Source organism: Phaethon aethereus (genome assembly GCF_964289735.1).
Source record: "Phaethon aethereus genome assembly, chromosome: 5".
Classification (NCBI taxonomy): domain Eukaryota; kingdom Metazoa; phylum Chordata; class Aves; order Phaethontiformes; family Phaethontidae; genus Phaethon; species Phaethon aethereus.
In genome coordinates, this window is record NC_138579.1 from 56,477,701 (window position 1) to 56,504,598 (window position 26,898).

A 26,898-nucleotide genomic window follows, 5' to 3' on the forward strand; every position below is an offset into this window, starting at 1 on the left:
TTTGAGGTGGGAAAACTGCTGCTGATTGCAGTTTCCAGCCTGGACTACAAAGTTGATCTGGATACCATTCTTGTAAAATAAACAAACAAAATATTATGATCTCATTGTGTTCAGTAACTGTGTTGTATCACCTGATCTTGAAATTACAGCAGAAATAAAGGTTTTCAGGAAAAAAATATGGCAGACTAGCTGTTTGGACACTGAAAGATATGAACTGCATATCTCAAGGTGAGCAAGGAGGAGACTGGGAATGATGAATCGATATGATACATGTACAGTACAGAAGTAATAGATCAGAAATACATGCATACTTCCCGAGCTACAAGGTGCTAAACAAAACAGAAAGCACTGAATACAAAAGAAAAACAAATCTGAAAGTCATAAACAGATCTCCTTCTTCATATCAATCATATTGAGCTTCTGGAATTAACTTCCATAAGGTACTAATAGGGACCAAACTTTGTGATGGCCATTTATATGGACATCAAAATTATCTAGCTTTCATAGAAGAGACTGGAGTGTAAAAAGCTTTGTAAAGGCTTATGACAAATTTATCTTTTCATGACATAAAGCCAAGCTACACTACCCATTAGGCAGGATACCCATTAGGGTTTCTCTCTTCCTTCTCTGAAACAAGTATTTACCCCTGACAGAGACCTGGAATGCACAGGGTGGTCTAATTTAGTCTGACAATCCTACAGCCTTTTCTGGCTCTGAAGATTGGTGTTTCCACTGCAAATTTCTCCATATGAACATAGTTAAAAATGATGCACTGAAATACACTGGTGGTACACTGGTACACTATAGTGGTACTTATTATGTGATGGCATTCACAGAAATGACTAATAAATATTTATCCATTTAATCTCTCACCACACATATAGTAAGACAAGAGGGACCTGCCTCTCACCCTCCAGCTGTTTCAGAAGGAACTCTGCATATACAGTCAGGTGATTAAATGCCATACAATTCACAAATGTCAAAAAGTTTTAAGTGCAATTCATAGATATTAGAGAGAAGTGAATAATTAACTGCAACTATGTAGTATTACTATGCCCTTTCTTTTAAGATACATTTTATTAGCAGTACTGAACACCGTTTGTTAGCTGATAAATGTTAGTTACCATTTTACAGTCAATGACATGGATGGTTATAGTTTCATCTTGAGTTTGACTAACAACGTAAGATGCTTCTTTGAATAAAGCCAAACGGTTTCCATCATAGGTTACAATGCTCAGATCAGAGAAAATTGTGCAACGACCTACGAAAAATAAAAAGAAATTAAATGTTTTTTCTAACTTATTTTAGAATTTCTGTAAATAGTACAAAATATGAAGATAAAACATACAATAACTTTTATAAGATTAACTAGTTTACTAGAGTTTCAAATATGCAGCACATATATTCAGCTAAAATTGATACTGTTGCATCTCTGTGAATGGACAGCAGAGTCAAATCCTGCATATTTCAGTGGGACAACCTGCACACCTCTGCAATCAGTTATCTTCTTACAGTTCTTGCCAGCAAAGGTTTGCAATTTTTACAAACCCCAAGCTAGCAAAAACCATGAATGACAGTGGATCATGCCAGATCCTTAGCCCCCTTCTGGTCTTGTTCTTAAGGCAGGAGCTCACATGAAAACCTTCCTTCTTCCCGATCTTATTGCTAAAGCTTTTGTGTTTCAAAGGGCTTGGAGTTCTACTCCTAGTTATTTCAAACTCTAGAGCATAAGCAGAAATTTGCATTGCTTCTCTCTGCGTCCTTTCTTTGCTATTACAGATTAAATTGAATTTTCTTTAAGCTTTGGATTCTTCCTGCCCAATTCTAGATAATTGATGGGAGTGACTACAGTACAGCTATGCTTCCAGAGTCCCCAAATTTTTAACAGAGCTAGTTATCAAGAGTCTAGAGAAGTAGATACAAAATGAACCAAAAAATCCACTGACTATATTGACTAGGTGTGCTCTTCTTAGACAGAAGACAAGATGGGTCTAAGTAAGACCCAGACATGTCCACTGCAGATACCTAAAGCTAGGTAACAGGAATAGCCTACATTAAAGGAGCATTTTGATTTCGTTTCCCTGGATATAGAACTAGAATTATAAATTGCATTAGGCAATTTGAGAAACCTGTACAATATGCATCTTCTATTTCAAGGCCATGGGATAGAAGTATCTGTTCTTAGCCTTCTTACACGTGCATTAAATTGTTACCTAAATTCACTTCAAAAGTACCGCATAATTAAAACTTACATGCACATTCCCACTTCGGGCAGCATCTGTCACCATTCATTTGAGTAGCAAATCCTAAAACTCCACAGCTAGGTTGAGTTGCGTTGTATGGGCAGTTCTGCGACTTATTAACTTGTATCAGCTGTCCATCCAAGCAGATGTGTGTTATGCACTCATTCTCTGTGATTGGCTAAGGCATATTTAATAAAAGATATAGGTTACCATTCTTACCAAGCTAGTATCACAATATTGCAGATTATTTGCTCAAAACCGGGACTCACATTCTTCCATTACAGAATACTTATGAAACCCTGTGACACTGAGAGAAGCTACAAGTGAAGAGCACCTTTGAAAACCTGACCATTCTGAGGACAGTTTAAAACCACTGCCCTGTTGTAAAGCAGAGAACAGCATTATTGAATTTTTACCTTTACGTTAAAAGAAATTGAGAAGGAAAAGTATGGAAGGGCATAAATAGGAATAATATAAGGGGGACTTCTGGAAAGATGTAATTTAAGGAGGGCAACGTGCCAAAAAACTGCCATTGAACAATATGAAGCACCATATTTTGTCAAAAAAACCCCATTCTTGTAACAGTCACACTCAGAAAACTGAGGCCTGAAACATAGTGTATTATAGCACAAAAACCACTATGCATAAGGAAATCATCCCAAGTTTCATATATGACTGAGAAAATAATAGAGCTCCCTATTTGATACAGATATTTTAAATGCTAAAGATCAAAGTGTGTCTCTCAAATTTTTATCATCAGTGTGTAAAAATAACCAAGACACATTCAAAACCAAACAGATAAATATTTCGTTACTCACTGTACAAGTTTGAAGAGTTGCTGTTTCTCTAGGCAGCATAAAAGCTGATGCTGTGACTCCTGACACTGCTTCAGCTGTTGCCAGTCCATCTGAAAATGTTGTAATCAAGCCATGAAGTGGTTTGGTAGATAAATAGGCAAATGAGGAAACTGATGGAGCTGTTGTGTCATTTGGATGGTCAGACATCATTAGTAGTGAACTCACAGAAGGTGTTTGCACCTCAGGTGATGGTTCAGGTTTTGAAGTTTGAGTAGTAGTCACCAATGACACAGCTATGGAAGAAAAAGGTTTTGGTTCAGAGGATGAACGTATAGTGGATGGTACTGATACACTTACATTAGAAGGAACTGCAGTTGTGTTTGTGAAATATGGAGAGTAAAATGTCGGAGGTGCTTCTGGGGTAACAGGAACACCTTGAGTATGGACAGCTTGGATTTCTGTTGTTAATTCTGGCTCTTCGGATTTTACTGTATCAAAGGGCACAGCTCCTTTTGCTTCTGAAGTAAGAGAAAAATAGGTGGGCTTCACAGAGCTCGTGATGGATTCTGTTACTGCTTCTGCTTTGTCTGAAGCTGCTGATACAGTACTAGAATTCTGCCCAGTACTGCTCATCACTGAAGAGGCTGAAGCTGCAGCTGATGAATGGGCCATAGCCAGCAACACTGTACTTGCTAGAAACGTGGAGCTGTAGGCAGTGGTTGAAATGACTTGCTTAGGCAACACTGCAGTTCTCTCTGTACCACTTTTGCTCGTTGATGTGGATGGCCCACTCCCCACCACAATGGGAATTTCTGTTGTTTCTGATAACAAAACTGATGAAGAGGTTGACTTAGATTCTGGTGAAGCTGTAGTTGTTTCAAGTGTTTGACTTGAATCAAGTGATTCAGTAAACGCGGCCTGCTGTGTGAATTTTAGACCAGTACCTGCCTCTTGTGTGGAAAATGAAGGAAATGCTTCTTTTTTAATTGTTGCTAAAGAGGAGGAAGCTGCAAGAACTTCTGGTGAGGAAGGGAGAATCCTGGTGCCAAAAATCAAGTCAGCTGCTGTTCTGGTTGGGACTGCAGACTCCAAAACAGAAGTAGTTCTTGATACATATGGCTGTGTGACTGAATCAGTTAAATGCAACTCTTTTTCAGTTGGCAAAATAACTTGTGTAGGACCTACAGAGGTAAGCAATATACTTGAATGAATGCCTTCAGGTAGTATGGTGATTAAGGGGTATGAGGAAGTCAATTCTACTGTAGCTTCAGTTGCACTAAAGACACGTTGTGGCTGACCAGTGGATTTTGTTAGAGTTTCTGCAGGATATTGGTAAATTGGGGTACTGCTTTGCCTTGTCAATGAAGGCTCAGAAGTCTGACAAGCAAGTTCCATAGCCTTCCAAGTAGAAAAATGTGGTATAACCATGGTCTTTGCGGTCTGTCCTGAAAGTTTGTCCCCTGAAGATGTCTGCCAAGAGAAGGGGCCTACTGAAGATGGAGGTAAGGATGGCTGAGCTGCTGCTGCTGTACGTTTTACTGTATTTGTTATACTCTGGACTGTAGATTTCAATGCTGTAGAAACTATTTTAGTTTCTACTGGATATTTTGGTGTGGTGGTTAATTCTGGTATCATTTGTGTTAAAGAAGTTGAAGAAACTGATTTATCTGATAGATACAGAGAGGTGGAGAAAGTGTAAGACTTTGTTACTGGAAGTACAACAGAAGGGGAGAGAGTCGATTCCTCTGTCGTTACTTTTTTGGTTGTTATGAGCTGACTGCTGAATTCAGAAGATGGTGAGAATGTGGCATAAGTGATATTTAAAATGGCTTTGCCTGGCAATTTATCATGTGATACTGTTGTTACTGGGCTTGATTGTTCTGTTACAGTGGATAAAGTAGAGAAAGTCAGAACTGGAGAGGTCTTTTCTGTTGGTAACATAGATTTTGCTATAGTCGTTCTTGGATATAAAGTGATAGTTTCATGGGATGTATGCACAGGACTGACAGCTGTCACTGATACTTCTTTTCCATATGAGGGTAGTGAAGGAAGAGAAATGTTTGAAGACATTAGAGAACTTGATGGTGAAAAAGGGAAAGCAGATGGCTTTCTAGTAGAGATGCTAATAATTCTTTCCACTTGTGATTTATCAGGCTGTGTTGTCAACAATGTGGTTTCAGTTCCACTAAGGAGAGTAAGCAGAGATCCAGTGACGGATGTTCGTTGAGCTGACTCTCTTTCTGTAGCTACGAAAGGAACTCTGGTGGTTTCTTTTGATGGGATAGAGGTTTTCACTGCTGATGTGGTAACATTATCCAAATATGCTGAAGTGCTTGTCTTCACTGTACTTGAAAGTAGAGTTGACTTGTATTCGGTAGATGTTTTTCCAGAAAACAAAGTTGACTTTGCTGCTAATTTAAAAGGGGATGTTATTTTGGATGTTACCGCAGACAAAGGTGTCGCTCTGACAGTCGTCGCCACAACAGGATATTTAGTGTATAATGTAGTCAGGAACCCTGTTGTGTTTAGAACTATGTATGAGGGATATCCTGTAGTTGAAACAGTTTTAAATGTTTTTAATTCAGCTGAAGCTGGAGAAGCAGGAGTAGGAACAGACATTGAAGGTCTCTTTGTAGAAAGAGTGACAGGTTTTTCAGTTGTAGAGCTGGAATGTAGTGAATACGGAGGGAAATAGGAACTTGATGTATACTCCAAATGCGATGTTGTTTTGGGAGTTTCCTTTTTATGAGTTGTAAATGATAGAGTTGTTTCTGTTGGTGTCTCTTGAGTTTGCAGAGTTGTCTTTGGACCTAGAGTTGTAGTAAAAGGTACTTCTGCAGTACGAGTCAGGTGTTGAACCATTTCAATAGGAGGTTCTGTAACTGCCTTTCCTAATGAAATAGGTGGTGTAGATGTTGGTGAAAATGTAGTTTGTTCAGTTAAAACAATTGCTGCTTTTGTTGTTGCTGAAGACACCAGTTTTAACAAAGACGAAGTAGTGATCACAGGAGAAAACGATGTTACTGTAACATTGGCTACTGCGGGAAAAGACTGTCCTACGCTTATTTTTGTCCCCTCTAAAGCTCCTGTTAGGTTTGCTAGTGGTGTATATGAAGGCATGCCTAGAGGTTGTGGTATGGAAAACTGGGGCAGATATGCAGTAGTTTTTTCTGTTATTGATTCAAATGAACTGGGTGTAAATGTTGCAGGTCCTTCTGGTTTTACTTGTGCTTCTTTTGTGGGAAGTGCTCTTGTGGCTATTTCTGATATTTCCATTATTTTAGTTTTGACTGGTAATTCTGTTGTTCTAAGTATAAGTGGTGTCCCAGTAAAAATAAAAGTAGAAATTGGTTTGCTTTCCGATTCTGTGCTTGTAGTCACTGCATGTGTAGCAGTTACTGTCTGAGGTTTTGTAGCCCTCAATAGTTTAGTGGAACCACTACTGATTGGTTGTATCTTTGTGGAAGTTACTGAACTGAGAGTAGATGGAAACAATGGAGAAAAGTAAACAGGAGAAGACAAGCTTACACTAGATTTTGCTGTCCCGGACATTGCTGTTGTGGTTTTCCCAGATGTCATTTCTGTTGACTGCAAAGAAATATTTGGTGATGAAGTTATGGTTGGAAGTGTTGTATTAAATGAAACATCTGAAAATTCAGTTTTCCCTGTAGCTGCAGTGAGTTGCAGTTTTGAAGCAAGTGTTGTTTCTATGTCCTTTGCTTCAGGTACAGGAAATGAAGTTAGAGCTTTACTGATCACTGACAAGCTTGTACTTGATGTTATGTGTGAAACTGCTGGTGTTTGAATGCTGGGTGGCAAAGGTGTACTATCATCTGCAGGTTCAATGCCTGAAATCAGACAGACACAAGTAAATAGCAGTCTGAAATTTATGAATAATTATAGACATGAAGCTAGCAGAACTTGAAGGAAGTTATGTTAACTCATATAACTGAGCTTTTCAACTGCCTTTAAACTTCTAAAATTCATAGACAAATTAAAAAATAAATGAATTAAATCATTTGCTCCGCATCTAATGTTACTCTTCTATGAAGAGAGAACATCCTTCTTAGTTTAAAATTTGTCTCATTTTTGAGGAGTGAAATTATTTTAACTAAACTGTATGTCCAGTGAGCTCAAGATTCATATAACTAAGGTCATAGTTAACACAAATTTAAGCACCAATATTTGAAAATTTGACTAAAGACCTAAGAAATTAATAAACTAAGTATCATTGACTATATATATATATTTTTTCAAACATACAGTCTTCAAAATACACGCATCTTTGAGTGATTTCATCCAGCAACATATTGAGAGGACAGGCAGGGATGCATCCTTCCACTCTAAAAAAAAAACAGTTAGCGTTAACTAGTTGAAGAGTATCTTCTGGATTAAGCATTTAATTTTAGAAAAAACACAATTTAGTTATAAAGTATTTTTAAGTAGACAGTCTTGTTCTATCTAAATCTCATCATCTCAGTATACTCCTTCAAAATGTCATTGCCATGTCTTCCATTCTCACTCAGATCTAAGCTAAAACATGAACTCTGTGATACTCGGCCTTTGAAATGAATGGTCACAGGTTCAATAGCGAATGCTATTGCTTGAAATGCCAAACATTTTTGCACATCAAAATCCAAATATCAGTTTTACCAGACTTAGCACAAACTCCAATTGGAAGGAAAAGGCAAGGACAGATACGGCTTTTATAATGTCATAATGAAAAAGGAGGGGCACAACTACTTGAAACAAACTTGTAATCACCTCTCTTTATTAATGCTTTACTACACACACCCCCAGCTGGAAAGTTACAAATATACTAGTCATTCCAGAATCTGACAATACTTACCTAACAACTGAAATGTCACTTTCATGTAGCTGCCACAGCAGGTTTTATTCCGTTTCTTTTCTCCTCCTCTGACCTCCTTATATAAGAACACAGTCCTGCTATACTGAGCCTACATCTGGTCCATCATATTCTTATTATGCTGCATATTACCCAAATTACATACCTTTCCACGGAAATAGAGATACTTACTTTGGTACTGCCTGACAATTTTTTCCCAAAGGGTCCCTGCATGTCTTGAAACAAGGGCTTGTACAGACATCATAATGCCATTCACATGCAGAATGGGATAGAAATTGAAATTTAACACCTGAAAAACAACCAAGATCTGTTATTCACATATATTTCTAGAAACACACAGAGATACCTATATCTAAGAGGCATGCTTTAAGTTCACTGCAGCTCTAAATCTCTTACTGTTTCTACCTGTATTCTCTACAAATAAAATTGGTAATATTTTTTTAACTGCTAAGGTTTTTAAAACATAGAAAACCAGTTTACGTTGATGCAGAGTATATTAAAGAGTTCTGGCTCTGCAGCCTGTTTTACTCTTTGTAGTACAAAACTTGACATTGAATTAGCCACATTTACTGCATCTTGCAATCATGTGAAAATAAAGCCAGGCAAGTTAAAGCTTTGTTTTTAAGTTTTCAAGATTATATCAGCAATGAAACTATATGTTTGGTTATTCAAACAAAATGCAAAATTAAGATTATGTTAGTTCTGTACAATTATTGTTATTAGAATCAAAATTAAAAGCACCAGATGGATACACTGATACTCTTTATAACATAATGTATTGTAACAGTTTACTTCGTGTGTAAAATTTGCTGATATAGCACAAAGGTGTACATAACTTGTATGATACAACCGTATTTTAAAAGCCAAAACACACACCATTTCAAATAAAGTAATCAGAAATTATGCCCATTTAGGCTCCTTAAAGCAATAGATTTTAACAGTTGATCTTCTCAAAATGCAGTATAAGATAGCCACTCCAAGAGAAGTTAATTCAAACCTCAAAATATTTTCAATCTGAAATTCTAACTGCTCCTAAAATGAACTAAGCAACCCAGATAAGACAAGACACGTAGTCTTGCAAAATTTAACTCAAAAGATACACTTCACCAGACAAAGTAGTACCAATAATGAAACACTATGGCAAATTTAAAAAAACCAAACAACAAAACCCACCCCAAAACACAAACTGCCTTCAGAGTTTCTACATAGATAGTGTTTATTGAAAGACTTCAAATTCACATAATTGAATTGCAAAGTACAAATTTAAGATAGAGGAAAAGTTAAACTTCAAAGTGAGAATAAACAGAAATAAGGATCAGCTATACTTCCAGTGCTTATTAAATAATGCAGGAACTTTACAAAATTAACGTAAAGAAATACACTGAGTGTAAAATCTGAGAGAAACAAATTTGTGGTAGTCATCATGTGAGTGACGCGCACTTGCATGTTCAGATGCAGCATCATGCTTTCTTCTTCACCACAACCCTGTCCCGTCTGCATGCAGAATGATTTTCCACACAATGCTAGATTAGCCCAGTGGCTCTTCCAAAGCATGCATGACTTAGACAATATATCTGGATTTCAGTACCTCAACTACGACAGCCCACCCCAGCTCCTTCCTGTAGCAGTCAGGAAGACCCACATGAAGCATGTGGGCATGATAGCATGCCCACAGAAGACCACCATGATGACATGCGGGGCCCCTCTAGATCACTAAACCTGATCTTAGAGCTATGTTGTTCAGAGACTATGAAGAGTAACAGCTCTTAAACAATACTTACATTAAGGACAAGAAAGATTTCTATTACTTAGAAAAAGTTTCTGGTTTTGGTCTTTTGAAGCCTTTTCACTTTTAAATTCTGCTGATCTTTGCTTGATCTGTGAAGATCCTAAGAAATTGTTCTGCAATTTAGGGACATCTGCACTTACAGGTAATTATCTCTCTGCCATTATTAACCATTAATGTTTTCTTTTTAAATATAAATAATTCTCTTTGACTTAAGGTATCAGTCAAACTCAGACAAAAGAGTGTGGATGTTGCCATCTAGTGTTACCAGTTTTACATGTCACGCTATCCAAGGAAATAACTTGTCACTGCTTTTGAAAACACGATTCTTATGACAGTAACAAATGCATTTCTAAAGTTACATTCCCATAAAAAGCTAAATACACGTCACTGAATTCTTCTGTGACCTCTTCTAGTGAACCCAACTTAAGTTACTTAAATCTAATGGAAGCAGGGAATTAATTCTGTACATTTTGCTGACTGACTATATGCACGGACAGGTGAGAGTGGTAAGGTTTAAGGACAAAAAAAGATGATATATGACAAAAAGACAGAAAATGTCAGAGACCTGTTGGCACAGGCAATCACCAACAGTAGTAATATCCAGCAATAACAGTATATCCAAGTGGAATATAGGAAAACTTGGACTACCCTACATTAAGTACAGAGACAGATCCATAACTTTTAGCTCTTGCCACAAACCTCACCATTAATCACAGAAGAAGTTTCAAACACAATAAAGGCACAAGCTTTGCAGAAGACATAGTGTAACCCGACAAAGTATGTTAGTTTCTCAATTTAGCAGAACAGTAATTGTGAATTAACACTCCTAAGCACTGGGATTGACCTACCATCTCCCATTCTCTGAATAAACTTAGACTTTTTTGAAACAATTGCCACGTTTTCCTGAAGCTTTGCTACAGATTCAGTTCACAGAGTTTGCTGGTGTTGCACGCTTTGGTAGGAAATAAGGCGAGTTTCTGCATAAAGGCATAGCATTTCTTGAGTGGTTCCTAAACACCGCTTCCAGTGAAGAATGAACAAAATAATGTTTGTCTGCAAATTTTGTCTTCTTCTACAGAAGGAAGTATGGACAACAGATGAATTCAAGAACCTGGTCAAAAAAATTGTTTTCAAAGAAGAGTTCCAGAACCAATAGACATTTCATTTTCCAGTCAGGGCTTTTAGAGAATTGAGTATGCCAGGCCAAGCTGTATTAGGTTTTTTTAGTGTGTAAATTACATAAAAGAACAGACCAAATCACCACAGCATGAGTTGAATATATTGCTTTAGTTGATTTTCAGTATCTCAAAAATTTTCAGTATGTCTCAGTAAACCCATCAGATATAGTGAAATCCGTGCTTTGTTATGAATTATGGGAAAATACCTTTCCAGTATGAGGAGGATGTCAGTTCAGTCATTCATCATATTTAAAGTTTTCACTATGAGCAGCATCACTTCTGGAATGCCTAAGCAGCCCAAGGACCTAGCTGATTTATCGTGCAAGATGCTGTTAAAAAAAAACAAAAAACAAAAAACCCCCAACAAAACCCCCAAAACAAAACAAAAACCCCACAGCAAGATGCAGTTCCTCCTTAAAAAAGTTTAGTCTAAATAGAATTAGACAGAAAATTAAGGGAAGGAGAAACAGAGGCACAGAGCTGTGTTCTGATCTAACATCAATTCAAGACTAAGCCAAGAGAACAAGGAAGTATCTCTACACCTAGCTAAAATAATAGATTCTTTTCCCTCTTTTTAGTACATCTATATATTAACTATGATCACAATAGCCACAATCGTTAGGGTATAAGGAAAAGCAGCAACAAAGTGCCTTAAAGCCATTCAAGCATCTCTCTCCCTAAACTGAGGGAAATATTCCTTTCACTCTCTGTATTGATTTCAGACATAAGTTTCATGCCAGACCAACCTCAGGTTTATTGTTAACTGCAATGCTGCTATTCCCATGACAGAAACTACCACAGCTCAGAAACTGTGGATTTCGGCAGTGTCACGAATGCTTTATGCTAGCCAGGATGCTAATCATCCACCTCCAGCACATGCTTCCCATTTTTTTAATACTGAAATTCCCCCTGCAGCAACCAGTAATACGAGCTTACTGTACCCTGTGCAACAGTACAGTTCACTCACAACAAAAGAATGACACACAGTTTACAGACAATGAGTCAAGCTGCTTATATCAGGCATGTGTTCCTCAAAAGGATTTGTCATGGCATTTGAAAATAACCATGTGTCCCTTGGTGAAGTCTACCAGCATTTGTCTTCTGTTCAGTGACACAGCAAATCCTTCACAAAATGGTAAATTATGCCCTGGATGAGAATTGCTCCAAGCTGACATGCCAACTGAGCCCACGGTTCTTTTACCTAACAGGAGCTGAGCGTATCAACATGTTACAGTACTGCAGAAAGCTTTTGTACAAACGCAGGTATATGTGTTGCCAAAGTCAGTATGTTGAAAGATATTCCTCAATTCCATTGTTTTCTGACTTGCTTGGACATCAGAGAAGCATTTTGTACCCTCTAACTCATGATTTTCATTCTTTGTGGCTTTGAAAAATAATTCTGTGGTACTGAGAACAGTTGCTACCATTTAATGAAGAACTGTAATTTTTTATCATTGACAGACTGTTGACGCAGAACCACCTTTCTTAGTAACTTGGCCACTTTTTTGTGTGTTGACAATTCCTACTGTTCACAAATCCATCCTGCCTTTTTCTTCTATGCTGAATTTACCTCATAGCGACAAGATTTGCCATTCTCAGATTATGCATATTATGAATAATTTCATGCTATGCTCAAAAAATGGCTATTTATTTTAAAAAAACTTAAAATTTGAAATCTTCTAATGCTAATAAAAGGTTGTATTTAAAATGAAGGTTTTAAAAATATTTTAAAAAAAAGTATTTGGATTTTTGTTCTCACCTGACACTTTTTTCTGTTTTGCTACTTTTCCCAAAGATTTTAAAAAGTCTAGTAGGAAAAAAATTTGCTTTAGAATTAGTTCTATTTATAATGGCAGCAAAACTCTGCTTAGTAACGTAGATTGCCTATCTCCTCAGTTACAAGTTTAGAAACATGAAACCCTATCTGCCCACTTAACACACACAAACTACTAACAAACTCTGCCAATGACTTCTAAGTTTCTGCAATGAGAAATGTAAGCAATTATCACTGGAAAAATTGAACTTTGTGCCCAGCCAAAACATCACTGAAAGCAAAGTATAGCTATCTACCTCTCAACTACTTTTGTTTTAGTTTACTATTACGATGTTAGATTAACATAATCTTATTAAAGTAACTATTTAATTTCCTCCTATTTATTCAGTCAAAAATGCGAGAGCAAATGTTTGTGTTTTTTTGTATAAATAGGAAAGACATTATAATTCTACAGTAACCTCAGTCTGATTCCAAGAACTACCAAGCAAATGTGTTCAGTGACATACCCAGGATTTGCAAATACAGAATCATTAAGGTTGGAAAGGACCTTCAAGATCATCAAGTCCAACCATTAATCCAGCACCACCATATCCCCTAAACCATGTCCTGAAGCACCACATCCACAAATTTTTTGAACACTTCCAGAGATGGTGACTCCACCACCTCCCTGGGGAGCGTGTTCCAATGCTTGACCACCCTCTCGGTGAAGAAATTTTTCCTAATATCCAATGTAATCCTTCCCTGGCACAACTTGAGGCTATCGTCCTATCGCTGGTTACTTGGGAGAAGAGACCAGCGCCCACCTCACCACAACCCCCCTTCAGACAGTTGTAGAGAGCAATACGGTCTCCCCTCAGCCTCCTCTGCTCCAGACTGAACAACCCCAGTTCCCTCAGCCGCTCCTCATAAGACTTGTGCTCCAGACCCCTCACCAGCTTCATTGCCCTTCTCTGGACACGCTCCAGCACCTCAGCATCCTTCTTGTAGTGAGGGGCCCAAAACTGAACACAGGATTCAAGCTGCAGCCTCACCAGTGCCAAGTACAGGGGCACAATCACTTCCCTGCTCCTGCTGGCCACATTATTTCTGATACAGGCCAGGACGCTGTTGGCCTTCTTGGCCACCTGGGCACACTGCTGGCTCCTATTCGGCCGGCTGTCAACCAGCACCCACAGGTCCCTTTCCGCCGGGCAGCTCTCCAGCCACTCCTCCCCAAGCCTGTAGCGTTACACAGGGTTGTTGTGACCCAAGTGCAGCACCCTGCACTTGGCCTTATTAAACCTCATACAGTTGACCTCTGCCCATCGATCCAGCCTGTCCAGATCCCTCTGCAGAGCCCTCCTACCCTCCAGCAGATCAACACTTCCACCCAACTTGGTGTCATCTGCAAACTTACTGAGGGAGCACTCGATTCCCTCATCCAGGCCATTGACAAAGATATTGAACAAGACCGGCCCCAAAACCGAGCCCTGGGGAACACTGCTTGTGACCGGCCACCAGCCGGATTTAACGCCGTTCACCACAACTCTCTGGGCCTCTGGGCTCGGCCATCCAGCCAGTTCCTCGCCCAGCAAAGAGTAAACCCGTTCAAGCCACAAGCCTCCAGTTTCTCCAGGAGAATGCTGTGGGAGATGCTGTCAAAGGCTTTACTAAAGTCTAGGTAGACAACATCCACAGCCTCTCCCTCATCCACTAGGCGGGTCACCTGGTCATAGAAGGAGATCAGGTTGGTCAAGCAGGACCTGCCTTTCATGAACCCATGCTGGCTGGGCCTGATCCCTTGGTTGTCCTGCAGATGCCCTGTGAGCACTCTCAAGATGAACCGCTTCATGATCTTCCCCGGTACGGAGGTCAGGCTGACAGGCCTGTAGTTCCCAGGATCCTCCTTCCAGCCTTTCTTGTAGACAGGCGTCACACTGGCAAGCCTAAACAGCAGTTGCTCAACATTATCCAGTCCCAGGCCCCATATCATGATCTTTTGGACTGACAATACCTATGAGCTCAAATTAAACTTAAGAGCAACTCATTATATGTAAAACAGGACATTCTAGAACATTAATTCTACTCATGGACACATATAAGAGTAAGTTGAAGTTAAAAGAATCAACAATTTAAGATGCAAGATGATTTTATAAAAGAAGTTTTTCATTAAAATGAATTTCATTTTCAGTTTTGTACTGTTTCTGAATGTGTTTCAGTTAATTAAAATACAAACATTAAAAGCAACCAAAAATGCCCTGTATCGAATTTAAACATTGATAAATACCTCTGTGCAGTGTGCATATACTTTGTGCATCTTGAGACTTTAATTTCAGCTGAAAATGCTCTCCCAGAGCATCTCTCCTTACATTTACAGCAAGTTAGCTGTTAAAGCATGTAACCAACATTATTACGAACTTTGCTGCAGAATTTATGTAGCGCAAGTAACATTTTAATAATATATATACAATTAACTCACAATGATTTTAAAAAGGTGAAGCATATTATGATAATTCTACGAAAAGTAAAAGGTAGTTAGCTTGGGCACATAATTTTAAAAAAGGGTAAGAAAACTGCAAGTATATCCATAAAAAGATCATCAATTCCCTACATCCACCAATTTCCCAACAATTTCAGATGTGAATTGATTGCTTTTACATGACACCTCTGTGCTTGTCCATCTGGTAAGACTAAGTGTATTCTTTCTTTTGACTGAATGCATACCAATCCATTGCCGGTAAAAACTCCTGCATAGAATGCAAAGTGTATTTTCTTGTGAGTAAGTAAACTCTAGATATTCAAATTCAGTTACCAGCTCAAACCCTCAAATGTTTGTGGGAACAGGACAGCAGACAAATCTAAGTGTAGTGAAAATAACCCAATTTAAAAGCTGAAGTGACTTTTCATGGAAAATACTTTGCAATGTTAGCCCATCGTATCTGTGCAATTTATAGTCAAAGTATTTCAATGTGACAATATTTATTGCTACGAAAGTGGAAAAAGTGACTCGTCAGCTGACTTTAAACAAACGTGTATCTATTGCTGTGGTGATCAGGTCATTTAAAATTCTTCCTTTTGAACATGCGTCACAGAGCATGAAGAAGTCTCATGAGGAACTTTCTGGCCAAGGGGATTTACTGGGCCTATTATTCTGCTCCCAGTATTTATCCTCTGATTCCACAGGAATAGCTGTTCCCGGTTCAAGAGTTTCTGATCTAATATGCAAAGCATTTACAATAGTCAGCAGGAAACTCAATACGCTTTTGCCTGTGCACTCTGGAGCTGGTGTAACTTTTCCATTAACTTAAACAAATGCTGCTGTATTTTTAGACCATGTAATTACCCTACATCAGCAGGCTGGCCCTTGCAAAAGCACACTGGAGAAAGATTCGAGCCCTGTGTTTCTCTGCTTATAAAACTCTGAAACCCAACCCCTCGGATGTGGTGATTAATGAAATGCCTCTTGATCATTTGATCTGATCCCACTTGCTGAGGTAAATTGTTTTAGTTTTCCATTGGCATAGATAGGATTTTTTGGTATAATGACTGGAGGGTAAAGACTTCACACTTGAAAAGACATACCACTCTGTGTTAATGGACGACCACTGAGAATTGGAACATGTTTTCAACTTCTTCATTCCTCCCTCAAAGATAAAAGACTAAGGACATATTTTTGTTATGTCCAAAGAAAGTTCCTTGCTTGAAATGCTGTATGAACATCCTGGTAATAGCATTAGCTCTGTAATTCTGCTGTTCGAAAACCTCAACAGCTCTGTGAGTACAAGCATTTGTCAAGAGGCAACAGGCATTTGGCAATGACAAAATCTGTCATTTTTTCTGAAGTTGGAGTGTGCCAGTCAACAGCTGCGTTAGGCTGTCAGCATAATGCACTGCAAAACATCGGCAGATTCACAATGCCACCATTAACACTTTAATTCAATGTTTTGATAACAAGAAGCTCCATGAGGTATACAGTTGGCCTCTTCTGTCACAGAAGTCAGTGCCTGCTTCGGATTTGTCTGTGCTGAGGTTTAGCATAGTCACTGTAAAACATGGCCAGGCCATTCTTCATTTGTTATAACACTTCATTTTCTTTGCTCTTAAAGCAAATTTCCATTCCAGGGAATGAAGAACTGCTTTTAAAAAATGGTATTGCCAAGAATACTTATTAAAATAGTTCTGCTACCCCAGTAAATGAATTACTAATGCATTTGAAATTACGGCACAATAAAAAGCTTTAGAACATAAAAATAAACACTTGTAGTGATTTGGGAATTTTATATATCACACAAAGGCCAGGGTTTCAGCAAGTAGTAGCTGTTGCTCAAGTTCATAAAGTCATATGAATGTGTTTGATGTATCTGATGTATTAAGACAAGCAGACACTAAAGCAAATGGTGGTTTCATGAATAATCTGCTTTGCTTTATTTTATAAGCCAATATAACTTCTTGCATCTTGTTCTTGACCTGTAAGGCCATCTTCATTTCAGCAGATGATTCCCAAGTTTTTAAGAATTTGTAAAAGCAGTTATTATTATTATTTCTTTTCCTTATTAATCTAAAAAAGCGAGCTTGATTTATTAGTGATTTTTTTTTAATGTGTGTTTTTGTCATCAATTCTTGTAAGAACAACTTCTGGATCCAGCTGATCCTACAAAAGGTTGTAAGAGTATCTCCTACATTTCTGATCTTCATTGTCTCAGTGGAATGGGACTACTATTACAGGACTGGGAATCTCTCAAGTAGGTAGAAACACTCTCACAGCAGTCTACGTTGTGTATTCAAGAGCTGTAGCTGTCCAAGAAACATGAGAGAAACAGACATCTAGATCCCCAAGAAGAGGCATGTATCTCCACTTAGATGGTGTCTGAAACACCCTGGGATAACATCCAAAAAGGCAGAGCCTCTGTGAGTAGGTACGTGGATAAAGGTCAAGCTGTTTTTCAGGGGAAACATGAGGTTTGAGAGGTGTAATCTTCAGGCAATGTCCTCAGCACTGGATGGCATGACCTCTGAGGAAGCCACAAAGCTTGTGATGAGAATGCACTGTACAGAAAACTCTCTTGGCAGCAGAGGGAAAGGAGGAGAATGCATCATCCACAGACCTTAGCTTTTAGAGATGTATTCAGTTCTTTTCTATTCCCTTTGTGAATCCATTATTCATCAGCATGAATTTTCTTGAGACTTTCAAAATCTCCTTAAGACTTTCTTCACCACCTACAAAGCAAGTTTTGCCCAGAAACTATACACTAGGCTATGTATTTCCAAAACTAGTTGGCAAATACAGCAAAGTGGTGCGTTAGGCTATTTAATGGCTTTTTGACAAGAAAATAGAATCTCATCCTCACTACAAAGCTCAGGGAAGAAGATTCTCAGCCTGCATGTCATAGATTATTCACAGCTCCCAATGACATAGGGGAGAAGTAAGCAATCTCATCACCTCTGAAAATACCAATACCATTTAGCCTGTATTTTCACAGAACTGCTGTTCCTAAGATTCAACTTTAATCACCTACCGACAAGTTTGAAAAGGGTCGACAGTCTGAAATCCTCTGAATGATGGTACTTCAGAAGCTCAACTGAAGAGACTGAAATGTGGATGAAGTATCCTGGTTTTGCAAATGACTCAAAGGAACTGTATCCTGAAAGCCATGTATTCTTGTGAATGACAAATGTAGACCTGTTGTGAAACTCTTTGCTTTTTTCCCATTTAGAAAGAACAAGAGTATTACTGGAGGACAACAGAAGAAAATAGTTTGGTCTCTCAGCCATTTCAAATGAAATCAAGTTGGAATCTGAAAAAAACACACAGAATTTATTTACTTACATAATAAACTAAACTTATTCTGATGTACCACTACTGATATTAGTAGCGTGAGCAATGAAAACTGACTTTGGCGTTATCAGTGAAAATAGCCTGAATCTTGTAAGAAATATGGATTTCAGAGTGTTAGATACTGATGGATACTTAGTTTTTTAAATATCCTACAGATTTCAACAGGAATACAAGCAGATTAAAACACATTTGCCCACACCAAGATAAAGGAATATAGCCCCGCAGTCAAGGGGAACTTCAGCTTACAGCCTTCACTAAGCCATTTATTTAATACAAATTTAAACTTCATCTAAATAGCTTTACAAATAACATTTGCCATCAGGAATTTATAGCTTAAGAGCTCAGCCTTTCATTAAAAATAAATTATAAAGATGTATTTTGCATTCAGCTTACAGCTTTATGTCTTAATTTCTAAGAGGTCAGCTCTCTAGCCCTTCCCCTAAGAAAGTTAACAGCAAAGTCTGTTTTCTGGCAAATGCACCCACATGATACCTTACTCTGAAAACAGTACTGTTGATTTTAGGTAAGCCTCTGTACAACCAATTGCAGACTGGAAGATCTTGAGACTATTACAGGCATCTGTTGCTCACAGAATTACTTCATTTTATTTTGCTGTAAACTCTGCTATTCCCCTGAAAACAGCCATTAAACTACTGTAAAATCAACTAACCCTCCAGGCCTGGGTAGCATTTGTTGAAAAAAAGAATGCATTGAAAACAAATTCTCTATTAAACAAATATACTATCACGTTCTGGTTTGACGCTTTTGGAAGACCAACTTCTTTTCTGAGCATTAAAACTTGAATTAATCTGAAAAACATAGTGGCACTTGTGAATATATTTTTATTAACTGTCTGTAGCAAGTAGCTATTTGATAAGTAAGAATGGACAGTCAGTGTGATTTGTAATACCTGCCATATAGCCAATCAGTACATCAATGCCCAAAACTTTCCGTTTGTCAATGATTTGTCTGAAACTGATGAAACACATCCATTTTTCTGAGGTACCAAAGAACCAAGAACACAGATATATAAATGAAAATATGGATATGAAAAATATCGCATTCATTGCATAAAGTCCTCCATGGCCAAATGATGATATGCCATTCACTCAAATTAGACTAGAAGGCACAAATTCCATTTGCCAGGTTAAATTCTGAGTGACAGATTTTTATATGAGAATAGAAGAGTAGGACCTTCCCTTTCCTAACTTAAACTGAATGCAATATACAAGTGTCTCAAAACTATGACTAATAGAAGAAATCTGGCCCTGGATATTCTGTTCCATGAGTTCTTATGTCAGTTCTACAGACAGCAGTATTACTAATCAAATGCTTGTCATTTCTTCAACTGAGCTCTATCCCTTCTTTGATTACACAAAGACAGCCACCTTCAGGCTGTCGAAAAAGCTGATCAAGGGACTCTGGGCAGTAAAACTGTACTGAGACTCAAGCACTCTGTGGGCATTAAAATTGTGTATGCAGACAACTCTAGCATTTAATCAATGCCACAAAGTGCTGAATATATTCTTGTAAGCTTTTTCCACCTGTCTAAAGGTGTGCAAGACTTCCTTTGTCTGCTGAATAAGCAACACATTCCTTCAGTGGAAACTTAAGTTGGGACCTGAAGGAGACAGATTTGCAGTACGCATCCTTACACAGCTCAATTAGTGCCAATGGGCATCTCTGTACAAGTGGGCAGACAATGAGTGATGGTGGCAAAGCAAGTGAATTAGGGAGTGCATTTCTCTCCCATTCTTTCCCATGTCCCAGTTCTGCCAGAGGAATGGTGGAGGGACCAACACCTATCTGGAGCACTGGGCCACAAAACTGGTTTGGTGCTTCTGAAGGTTGGGGCAGAGAAGGCTGTTGCTTTTCAACTAAAAGTATCTGTTTATAAAGATAATCATCTAATTAAAACCAAGGAAATGAAAATTTGGGCAACTTTAAGGTGCACAATCAGCTGACAGATAAAGGAAAGATTTTTGACCCAGGGCTATTCTTAAACGTAGGCTTGTATTAAAGGGCAGAATTTGCTCTGCCTTATTTAAGCATCTAGGTTACAGTGACTTTACCATGTGCTTTGGGTTTATAAAGTCCTGAAGTCAGCATAAAGCTCACTGCATGTCCAGGACCAATATTTTCTTCTCTCACTGGGAAAATAACACCATCCACCAGTTTCACTGCCATTACAAATTCTCCATCCAAATAGCTGACCAGTTTGTATGGGCCCTTTCCCAGAGCTGTTGAGAAAAAAAAAGATCAGAATTATCTTTCATGTCAAGTGTCACCACAAATGCTTGAGCTCTAAATATTATGATACAGCACATAAATAAAAAACACACCTCTCCACTCTGAAAACAGCTCTAGGTGCCATGCACTAAACTATGACAACCAAAACAAAGCCAAAATCCTTTAGAAAATACCTGTTCTGAAAACTGTCCAAAATACCTAGCTTCAATTTTCAAGATTCATGATTAGCTTCTCCTTTTCCTCCCTCTCGTCCACTTCCATTTCATTCACTGACTCCTCGGTTATTTGATTTAGAAGTAAACAGTGTTCTACAGACCACCCTGGGACCCCTCTAAATTGTTTATTTGTACGGTTGAACTGATTATACACCTCTTACTATTCTTTAAAACCTATTTTATTAGTGTCCAAAGTCTGAGGCATTTTGCAGGAAATAAAAGTTTGTTGTCATCAAGTATCAAAGAACTCCTTGAACAGTGTAGATACAAACGTAACCATTGGGAAGTGAGACAGGAAGAAATCAGCATCATAAGCAAAGGAATGGTCATATTTTACCTATAAGTAAAAAAAGCCAAAAGCAGGCGAAGTTATCATTTCACAAATCTGACATGGTCATACCTCCTCACTTAGTTCCAATTTCACGGCAGAAGAGTATTTTAAAGTTTATTTTAAAACGTTATTTGAAATTATTTTTGTAAACTTCTGTGTTAAAACCAGGTATTTTAGACTACACCTGAACAATTCACCTCACTACCATTCATCCACAAGCCAGGGCACAACAAGCATACATCTAAGGCAGAAGTGTCCCAGAACTTCTCAGCTGATAGTTGCAGCTAATACCATTGACCCTTAAAATCTGTTTGAACAGGTTAAAAATTTGGACTGCAATTTGCAGCCTGCCCTCATATTCAGGTTCTCCCTAATCTTAAAATTTATTAAGAGTTTTGAAATCTTAAGGAGGCTGCACTACAACTAGTTTTATATTCTAATGGCACAAATACGTGGTCAGTTAGAACACAAGCCCATGCCTAGCTAAACATGTACAGTAATACCTGGTTACCTTCAGTGCAGGGAGTTGAAAAACATTTTTTAAATTACTTAAAATATCTAGTGTTCTGGAAAAGTTATTATATGTTTAAGTCTCATATCTTAGGGTCATCCAAAACTTGAGAAGCCACAGCTACCAGCTGAGAATTTCCCCTTACCAAAGACAAAAGGCTTCTGCTCCTTGCGTCTAGCAGGACTGGAACGATTTCGCTCTGGATTCATGACAAAGTTACATACAGAAGACCCCCTCCCTGGTCTATGACAGTTTCTTAACCTTTCTGTCTCCAAAACTAAGTCATTCTAGGGAATGCTACTATATTTGAGGTAGAGAAGAAAATCTTCAGCATAGAGATTATTTTTTTTTCCCCCATTGGCAGCTCTGAAACATCCTATGTTGAATACCGATGAGCTGGATTAGCAAACAGTAGGAAGATAGGTAGTGAGAAGTATACGATAACCATGTTTATTACAAGCTGGTCACATGCACAACCCTCCACTATTTCAACTAATTTCTGGCAGTGAGAATTCAGTAACAAGTAAAGCTAATAAGACACTTTAAAAGTATATGTTATCATCTAACTTCACTTCACTACTACCATAGATGTTAGAGGCACTGCACTTTCCATCTGTTACAACGGCAATAAGATCATCTAGTATCAGACTGTATTTCATTTATAAAACAAAAAAAACCCCAACAAAAAAACAAAAAGGAAGCATAAAACTGCAATCACCTCTTATATGCAACTGGCCTTTATTTTAATTAATTTAAAGGCTTAAATAGTGATTTAGATAAAATTCCACTGCATTAGCAATTTGACCCCACTTGAAGTCTTTTCAGCAGCCAGTATCAGAAAATGTAAATTTCTTGGCCGTATCATTTGGACTTGGCACATTGCACAAGCCTCTTCTAAATTAAACTTAGTCCCTCTCTGCGATCTTTCTGGGGGAGAGCTGCTGCAAGATGGAGTCTAACAGAAGACCAAAATATCACAAACCATCTGGATAGACAGGCTTCTACATGAGCTTGATAAAAAGAGTTCTAGAATAAATAGCAGGAGTCCAGACCATTCCTCACATCAGGCTGGCTTGCAGTGCTTGTATGTATACCACGTCTAACGATCCAGACACTTGCAGTTTAACTTTAAAATAGTCTGAATATGGATTCCAGTGTTAACACAGCGGTACAGCACCCAGTGCATATTCAAGGTTTACTCTAGCATCTTGTACAAGTTTTGCATCTCTCTCTGAGAGCCATTCTAATGCTGCAGCAGCGCTTGTCACTCAGGAACTTAAAGCTATGTCAGACATACCTAAACAGAGAGTTATTCCCCATTTGGGCACAAGAAGTTTAAATATCTTAATAGCTAGCTCCCTCTGAAGGCTGTACAAGAGATCATGATTGGTTTAACAAAGCCACGGGGTACCAGTTTTGAACTGCAGTATACCTTGCCCATTTGCAAGTAGTGCCACTAGTACCGTTGGGTTGAATAGTCTATTAATTACTTAGCAATTTCATTGTTTAATCATGACCTATAAATGCAAAGAAAATTAAACATATTTTTGGGAAAGGCCCAGGAATAAAAAAAGATCATGAAACTAAGCCTTTGAAAAAGCAAAACAAACCAATAAAAGAGAATCTTGGCTATTTAAATAATATATCATCAACTGTTTTCATTAACACAATTACTTTTATACAAAGTACTAAGACTTATACAGAGAAACCAAAGATTCTATTGACATTTTATCAGCTCCTTTAGGACTTACCTTTGTTGAAATATTCACAATCATAAGCTAAAACATAAAAAGAAAAGAAATGCAGTTGTAGGCATTCTGCAGATAAACAGGTTTTCTATTACCCTTTAGCTTAGACAAGTTAGACCATACACAAACATTGCCAAATATTTACTTTACTGCTTTAAATAAAATATTAATTTAAATCACATTCATTTAAATAGAATATTATTTTCTAGCAGGAAATACTAAGCTTACATACCTACAGCTGTCTTTTTGTGACCTCTAGTGGCTAAGACTAAGCTTTGCTGTCTTTCCATGCTTGTGCTAAAACATGTACCATTTCTACCAAAATTAAGAGTAATACTCTTGCCCTATGGCAAATTTGCTGTGTGACCTTGAGCAAGCTGCATACTCTCTCTGTGCAAGTGCAAAGTTAGAAAATGCTTGATTCCTTCCATTCTTTCTATCTTGCCCATTTTTATCCCATCTTTTGGGAGATGACTGTCTCCTGTTAGGCATTTGCACTAGGTGCAAAATTGAAGCCAGAAAAAGGCCTCAGATTTTTTTACAACTTCTAAGCATTATTGAATAGGGATACTAAGGTAATGACAAAGTCCTGCTTAAAAACCTACTTGTTTTTCTTCAGAAGAACTTTGTATTTCATACTTGCCCTGAGCCAGTAGTAAGGCAGCTATGTTTCCCAGGCCCTGTTAAGAAATGAAGTCCTCCTGAAGATGGAAATTACTTGAGCTTTGTAATTTTGGTTTGAGGAATGCATGCCATGTACTAATATAGACATCCCATGACTTTTCCTTTCACATCATAGGACAAGGAATTAAAAATAGAAGAGTACCACCCACAAATATGGAAAGCAGCACGCAACACAGCTAGACCAAAATGAACACAGAGGGCAGCGAGAGGTACCCACTCATCTTCCTACCAGTATGGCTTAGTGATTCAGTTCATGTCCCCAGGCAACTTAAACGTGATTGATTTTTCAGGTCCGGGTCTCATGAATGCAGACAGTGGCAGCCACTGGCAATGCCAGTTAAATAAACTTACGACACAGTCTAGGGGACCTCCAGTCTACAGCAACTCCATGCTGGCAGCACTGATGGGCATATGCTGATACACTTGTACAGAAACACTCACAGTCACCTCCTTGGTTGCAACCACATGTATCTGTCAAGCAGTTTGAGTAAAACCAGGTGACATCAATCTGGAAATATAATTTATCATTTATCAAAAATATTCATATAGACACTGGCAAAAATCACCTCAATACAAAGCTACAACTCTCTCAAAATATCTTTCAAAGTACTAAAGATTTTAATCTAAATGCTTCCTGAAACACAAGAAAAACAGTTTATTAGAAGACATCATAAAATCTTGTACAGTACTTAGTAACACAATTAAGAACATGCACACTAAGATGTTGATGTGAGCTTGTGTTTTGTATGGTTTTGTAATACTTAAGCCATAATAAACTACAAAGAGGCTTATGAAGTAAGAGAAACTCTCTCTAAACTGATCACAAATCAATAAATCTCAGAAGTGTTAAGAAAGTAGATAAAATGTATGAAAATATAAAGAAAAAATAGTAACATTTCTGACATAAAATGTAAGAAATAAAGTAGATGGAAAACTCTTGTTTCCATGTGGGAGTGGTTCATTCTCTTCATATTATTAAAAAATTTCACAGGTGAATTTGTTATTTTTCCCTTAGATTATTTTGAAGTCTTAAGTGACAAAGTTTCAAAGAAAAGTGTCAATGCTAATTTGGTTATTGAATTGTTACACATTTTACACGGATTTACACTTGAGTAATGCTTACACACTTATGAGGAACTTAGTTGCTACCTACCTTATACAGTGGACTAAACTGACATTACATTTACACAACTTTAACATCAGCTTTCACTTTCTTCCAAAATAGTATACTAAGCATCCTTGCAAAATTACTGCTTGTCTTTCATATGAAATCTCCTTTCTCCCTAGGAACCATTCTGACACTTACACTCTTTAAGCCAAGCACACAGTCTCAATACCTGAACATCTTGGGATATGTCATTTTCCATATAAGACCTAGCTCTGGAAATGAGTCCCACCTCATTCTCCAGTTGAACCTGAGCCTGTTGACTGTCAGAACATGTTGCATGGTTCATTTATCTCCTTAGCTGGTTGCCTAAGTGATAAGATATATGCATTTTTTCCTAGGAATGGAGTTCTTCACATCTGATACTGCCTAGAAGAAACTGTCAATTTATTTAAATATGCCTGAAAAATGTGTGTGCTATGTAATACATTTGAACAAATAAAGCAAGTGGTTATGTTTATGCCAATAGCGCTTAGGATGAAAAAAACCTGTAACACAAACTGGGTATAATTTTGTCTACATTAATTACAAAAGGGACTAATAGGACTACCCATATTGTAGAAAGCTAAATTGGTGCTAAAGTGGCTTACTGTCTAGATCACCTAAATGCAGATCGTCCTTATAACAGGTCTAGTTAAACATTCACATTTTCAAATGATAACAGGCATGGCTTAGACTTTCTTTGTGTTCTTTTGCTATAGTAGTCAAAATTATTATGTTATGGAAGACAAGATGAATATTTAAAGTGATGCGAGTTGAAGAGTGAAGTTTCTCTCTAGTGATATGTTCACTTTCATGTCTTTCTATACATGACCACAACTCACCACTGGATGGCAAGCTTCAAATGCTTCACTTAACAGTATTCCACATTCCTTCTTGGCAAATGGCTCTCTAAGGGGATTCAAACTGCACGGATTTCGAATGTCAGAGCTGTCAACACACTTAACCAGAAAGCAAAATCAAGGTGAGAAACTTGTTTCATAACCACTCTGTGTTTGAACTTGGAAGGTATAGTTTTGTCTTCTTTTTAAAAAAAGATGTTAAACACAAAACAACTGCATCATTTATGAAACTAAAGCCAGACTAAGATACAGAATTAAAAGGGGATGCTAACCTGCAGAAAAGGAAAACCACACAATCTGAAGAACTGTTTCATTTGTCCCAGAGCAGCAGAAAAACACATACATACATACAGGTCTAAACAGAGCTGCCGTACAGTACCAATCTGCAGTCCTTACACCTGAAAAATCTAGCTTACATAAATAACAAAGTTCACTCAGACAATGTACATTGTAAGTGTCAGAAATCAGACCTTTTTACTCTAACTACTAGGAAGGAAAATTTCTATGAACACCACTAGACACATGGTATTAAAGTTCAATTTTTAACTTTACAGCATATGGAAAGAATATTTTTTCTTTCCATTGCTATGGTTTCATGGTTAAATATTTTCCAGCTACAAAAGAACAGCTAAACTGACAACACTGTCTAAAGTGAACCCACAATTCTTCCATTATGTCAAAAATTTACT

The 26,898-nt window shown here is 37.8% G+C and overlaps 1 protein-coding gene across 1 annotated transcript in view; it reads right to left on the reverse strand.

Moving 5' to 3' along the window:
* OTOG (otogelin) overlaps nucleotides 1–26,898 on the reverse strand; it is a gene marked incomplete at both ends in the record, with an annotated part of 108,286 nt that overhangs the window by 24,321 nt on the left and 57,067 nt on the right. The window contains 11 exons of the mRNA XM_082000185.1: nucleotides 1,125–1,261; nucleotides 2,253–2,421; nucleotides 3,062–4,749; nucleotides 5,008–6,888; nucleotides 7,304–7,383; nucleotides 8,079–8,196; nucleotides 18,144–18,422; nucleotides 20,536–20,703; nucleotides 23,522–23,548; nucleotides 24,554–24,710; nucleotides 26,192–26,308. Coding sequence (XP_081856311.1) covers nucleotides 1,125–1,261; nucleotides 2,253–2,421; nucleotides 3,062–4,749; nucleotides 5,008–6,888; nucleotides 7,304–7,383; nucleotides 8,079–8,196; nucleotides 18,144–18,422; nucleotides 20,536–20,703; nucleotides 23,522–23,548; nucleotides 24,554–24,710; nucleotides 26,192–26,308 — 4,821 coding nt within the window. The remainder of the gene's footprint in view (nucleotides 1–1,124; nucleotides 1,262–2,252; nucleotides 2,422–3,061; nucleotides 4,750–5,007; nucleotides 6,889–7,303; nucleotides 7,384–8,078; nucleotides 8,197–18,143; nucleotides 18,423–20,535; nucleotides 20,704–23,521; nucleotides 23,549–24,553; nucleotides 24,711–26,191; nucleotides 26,309–26,898) is intronic.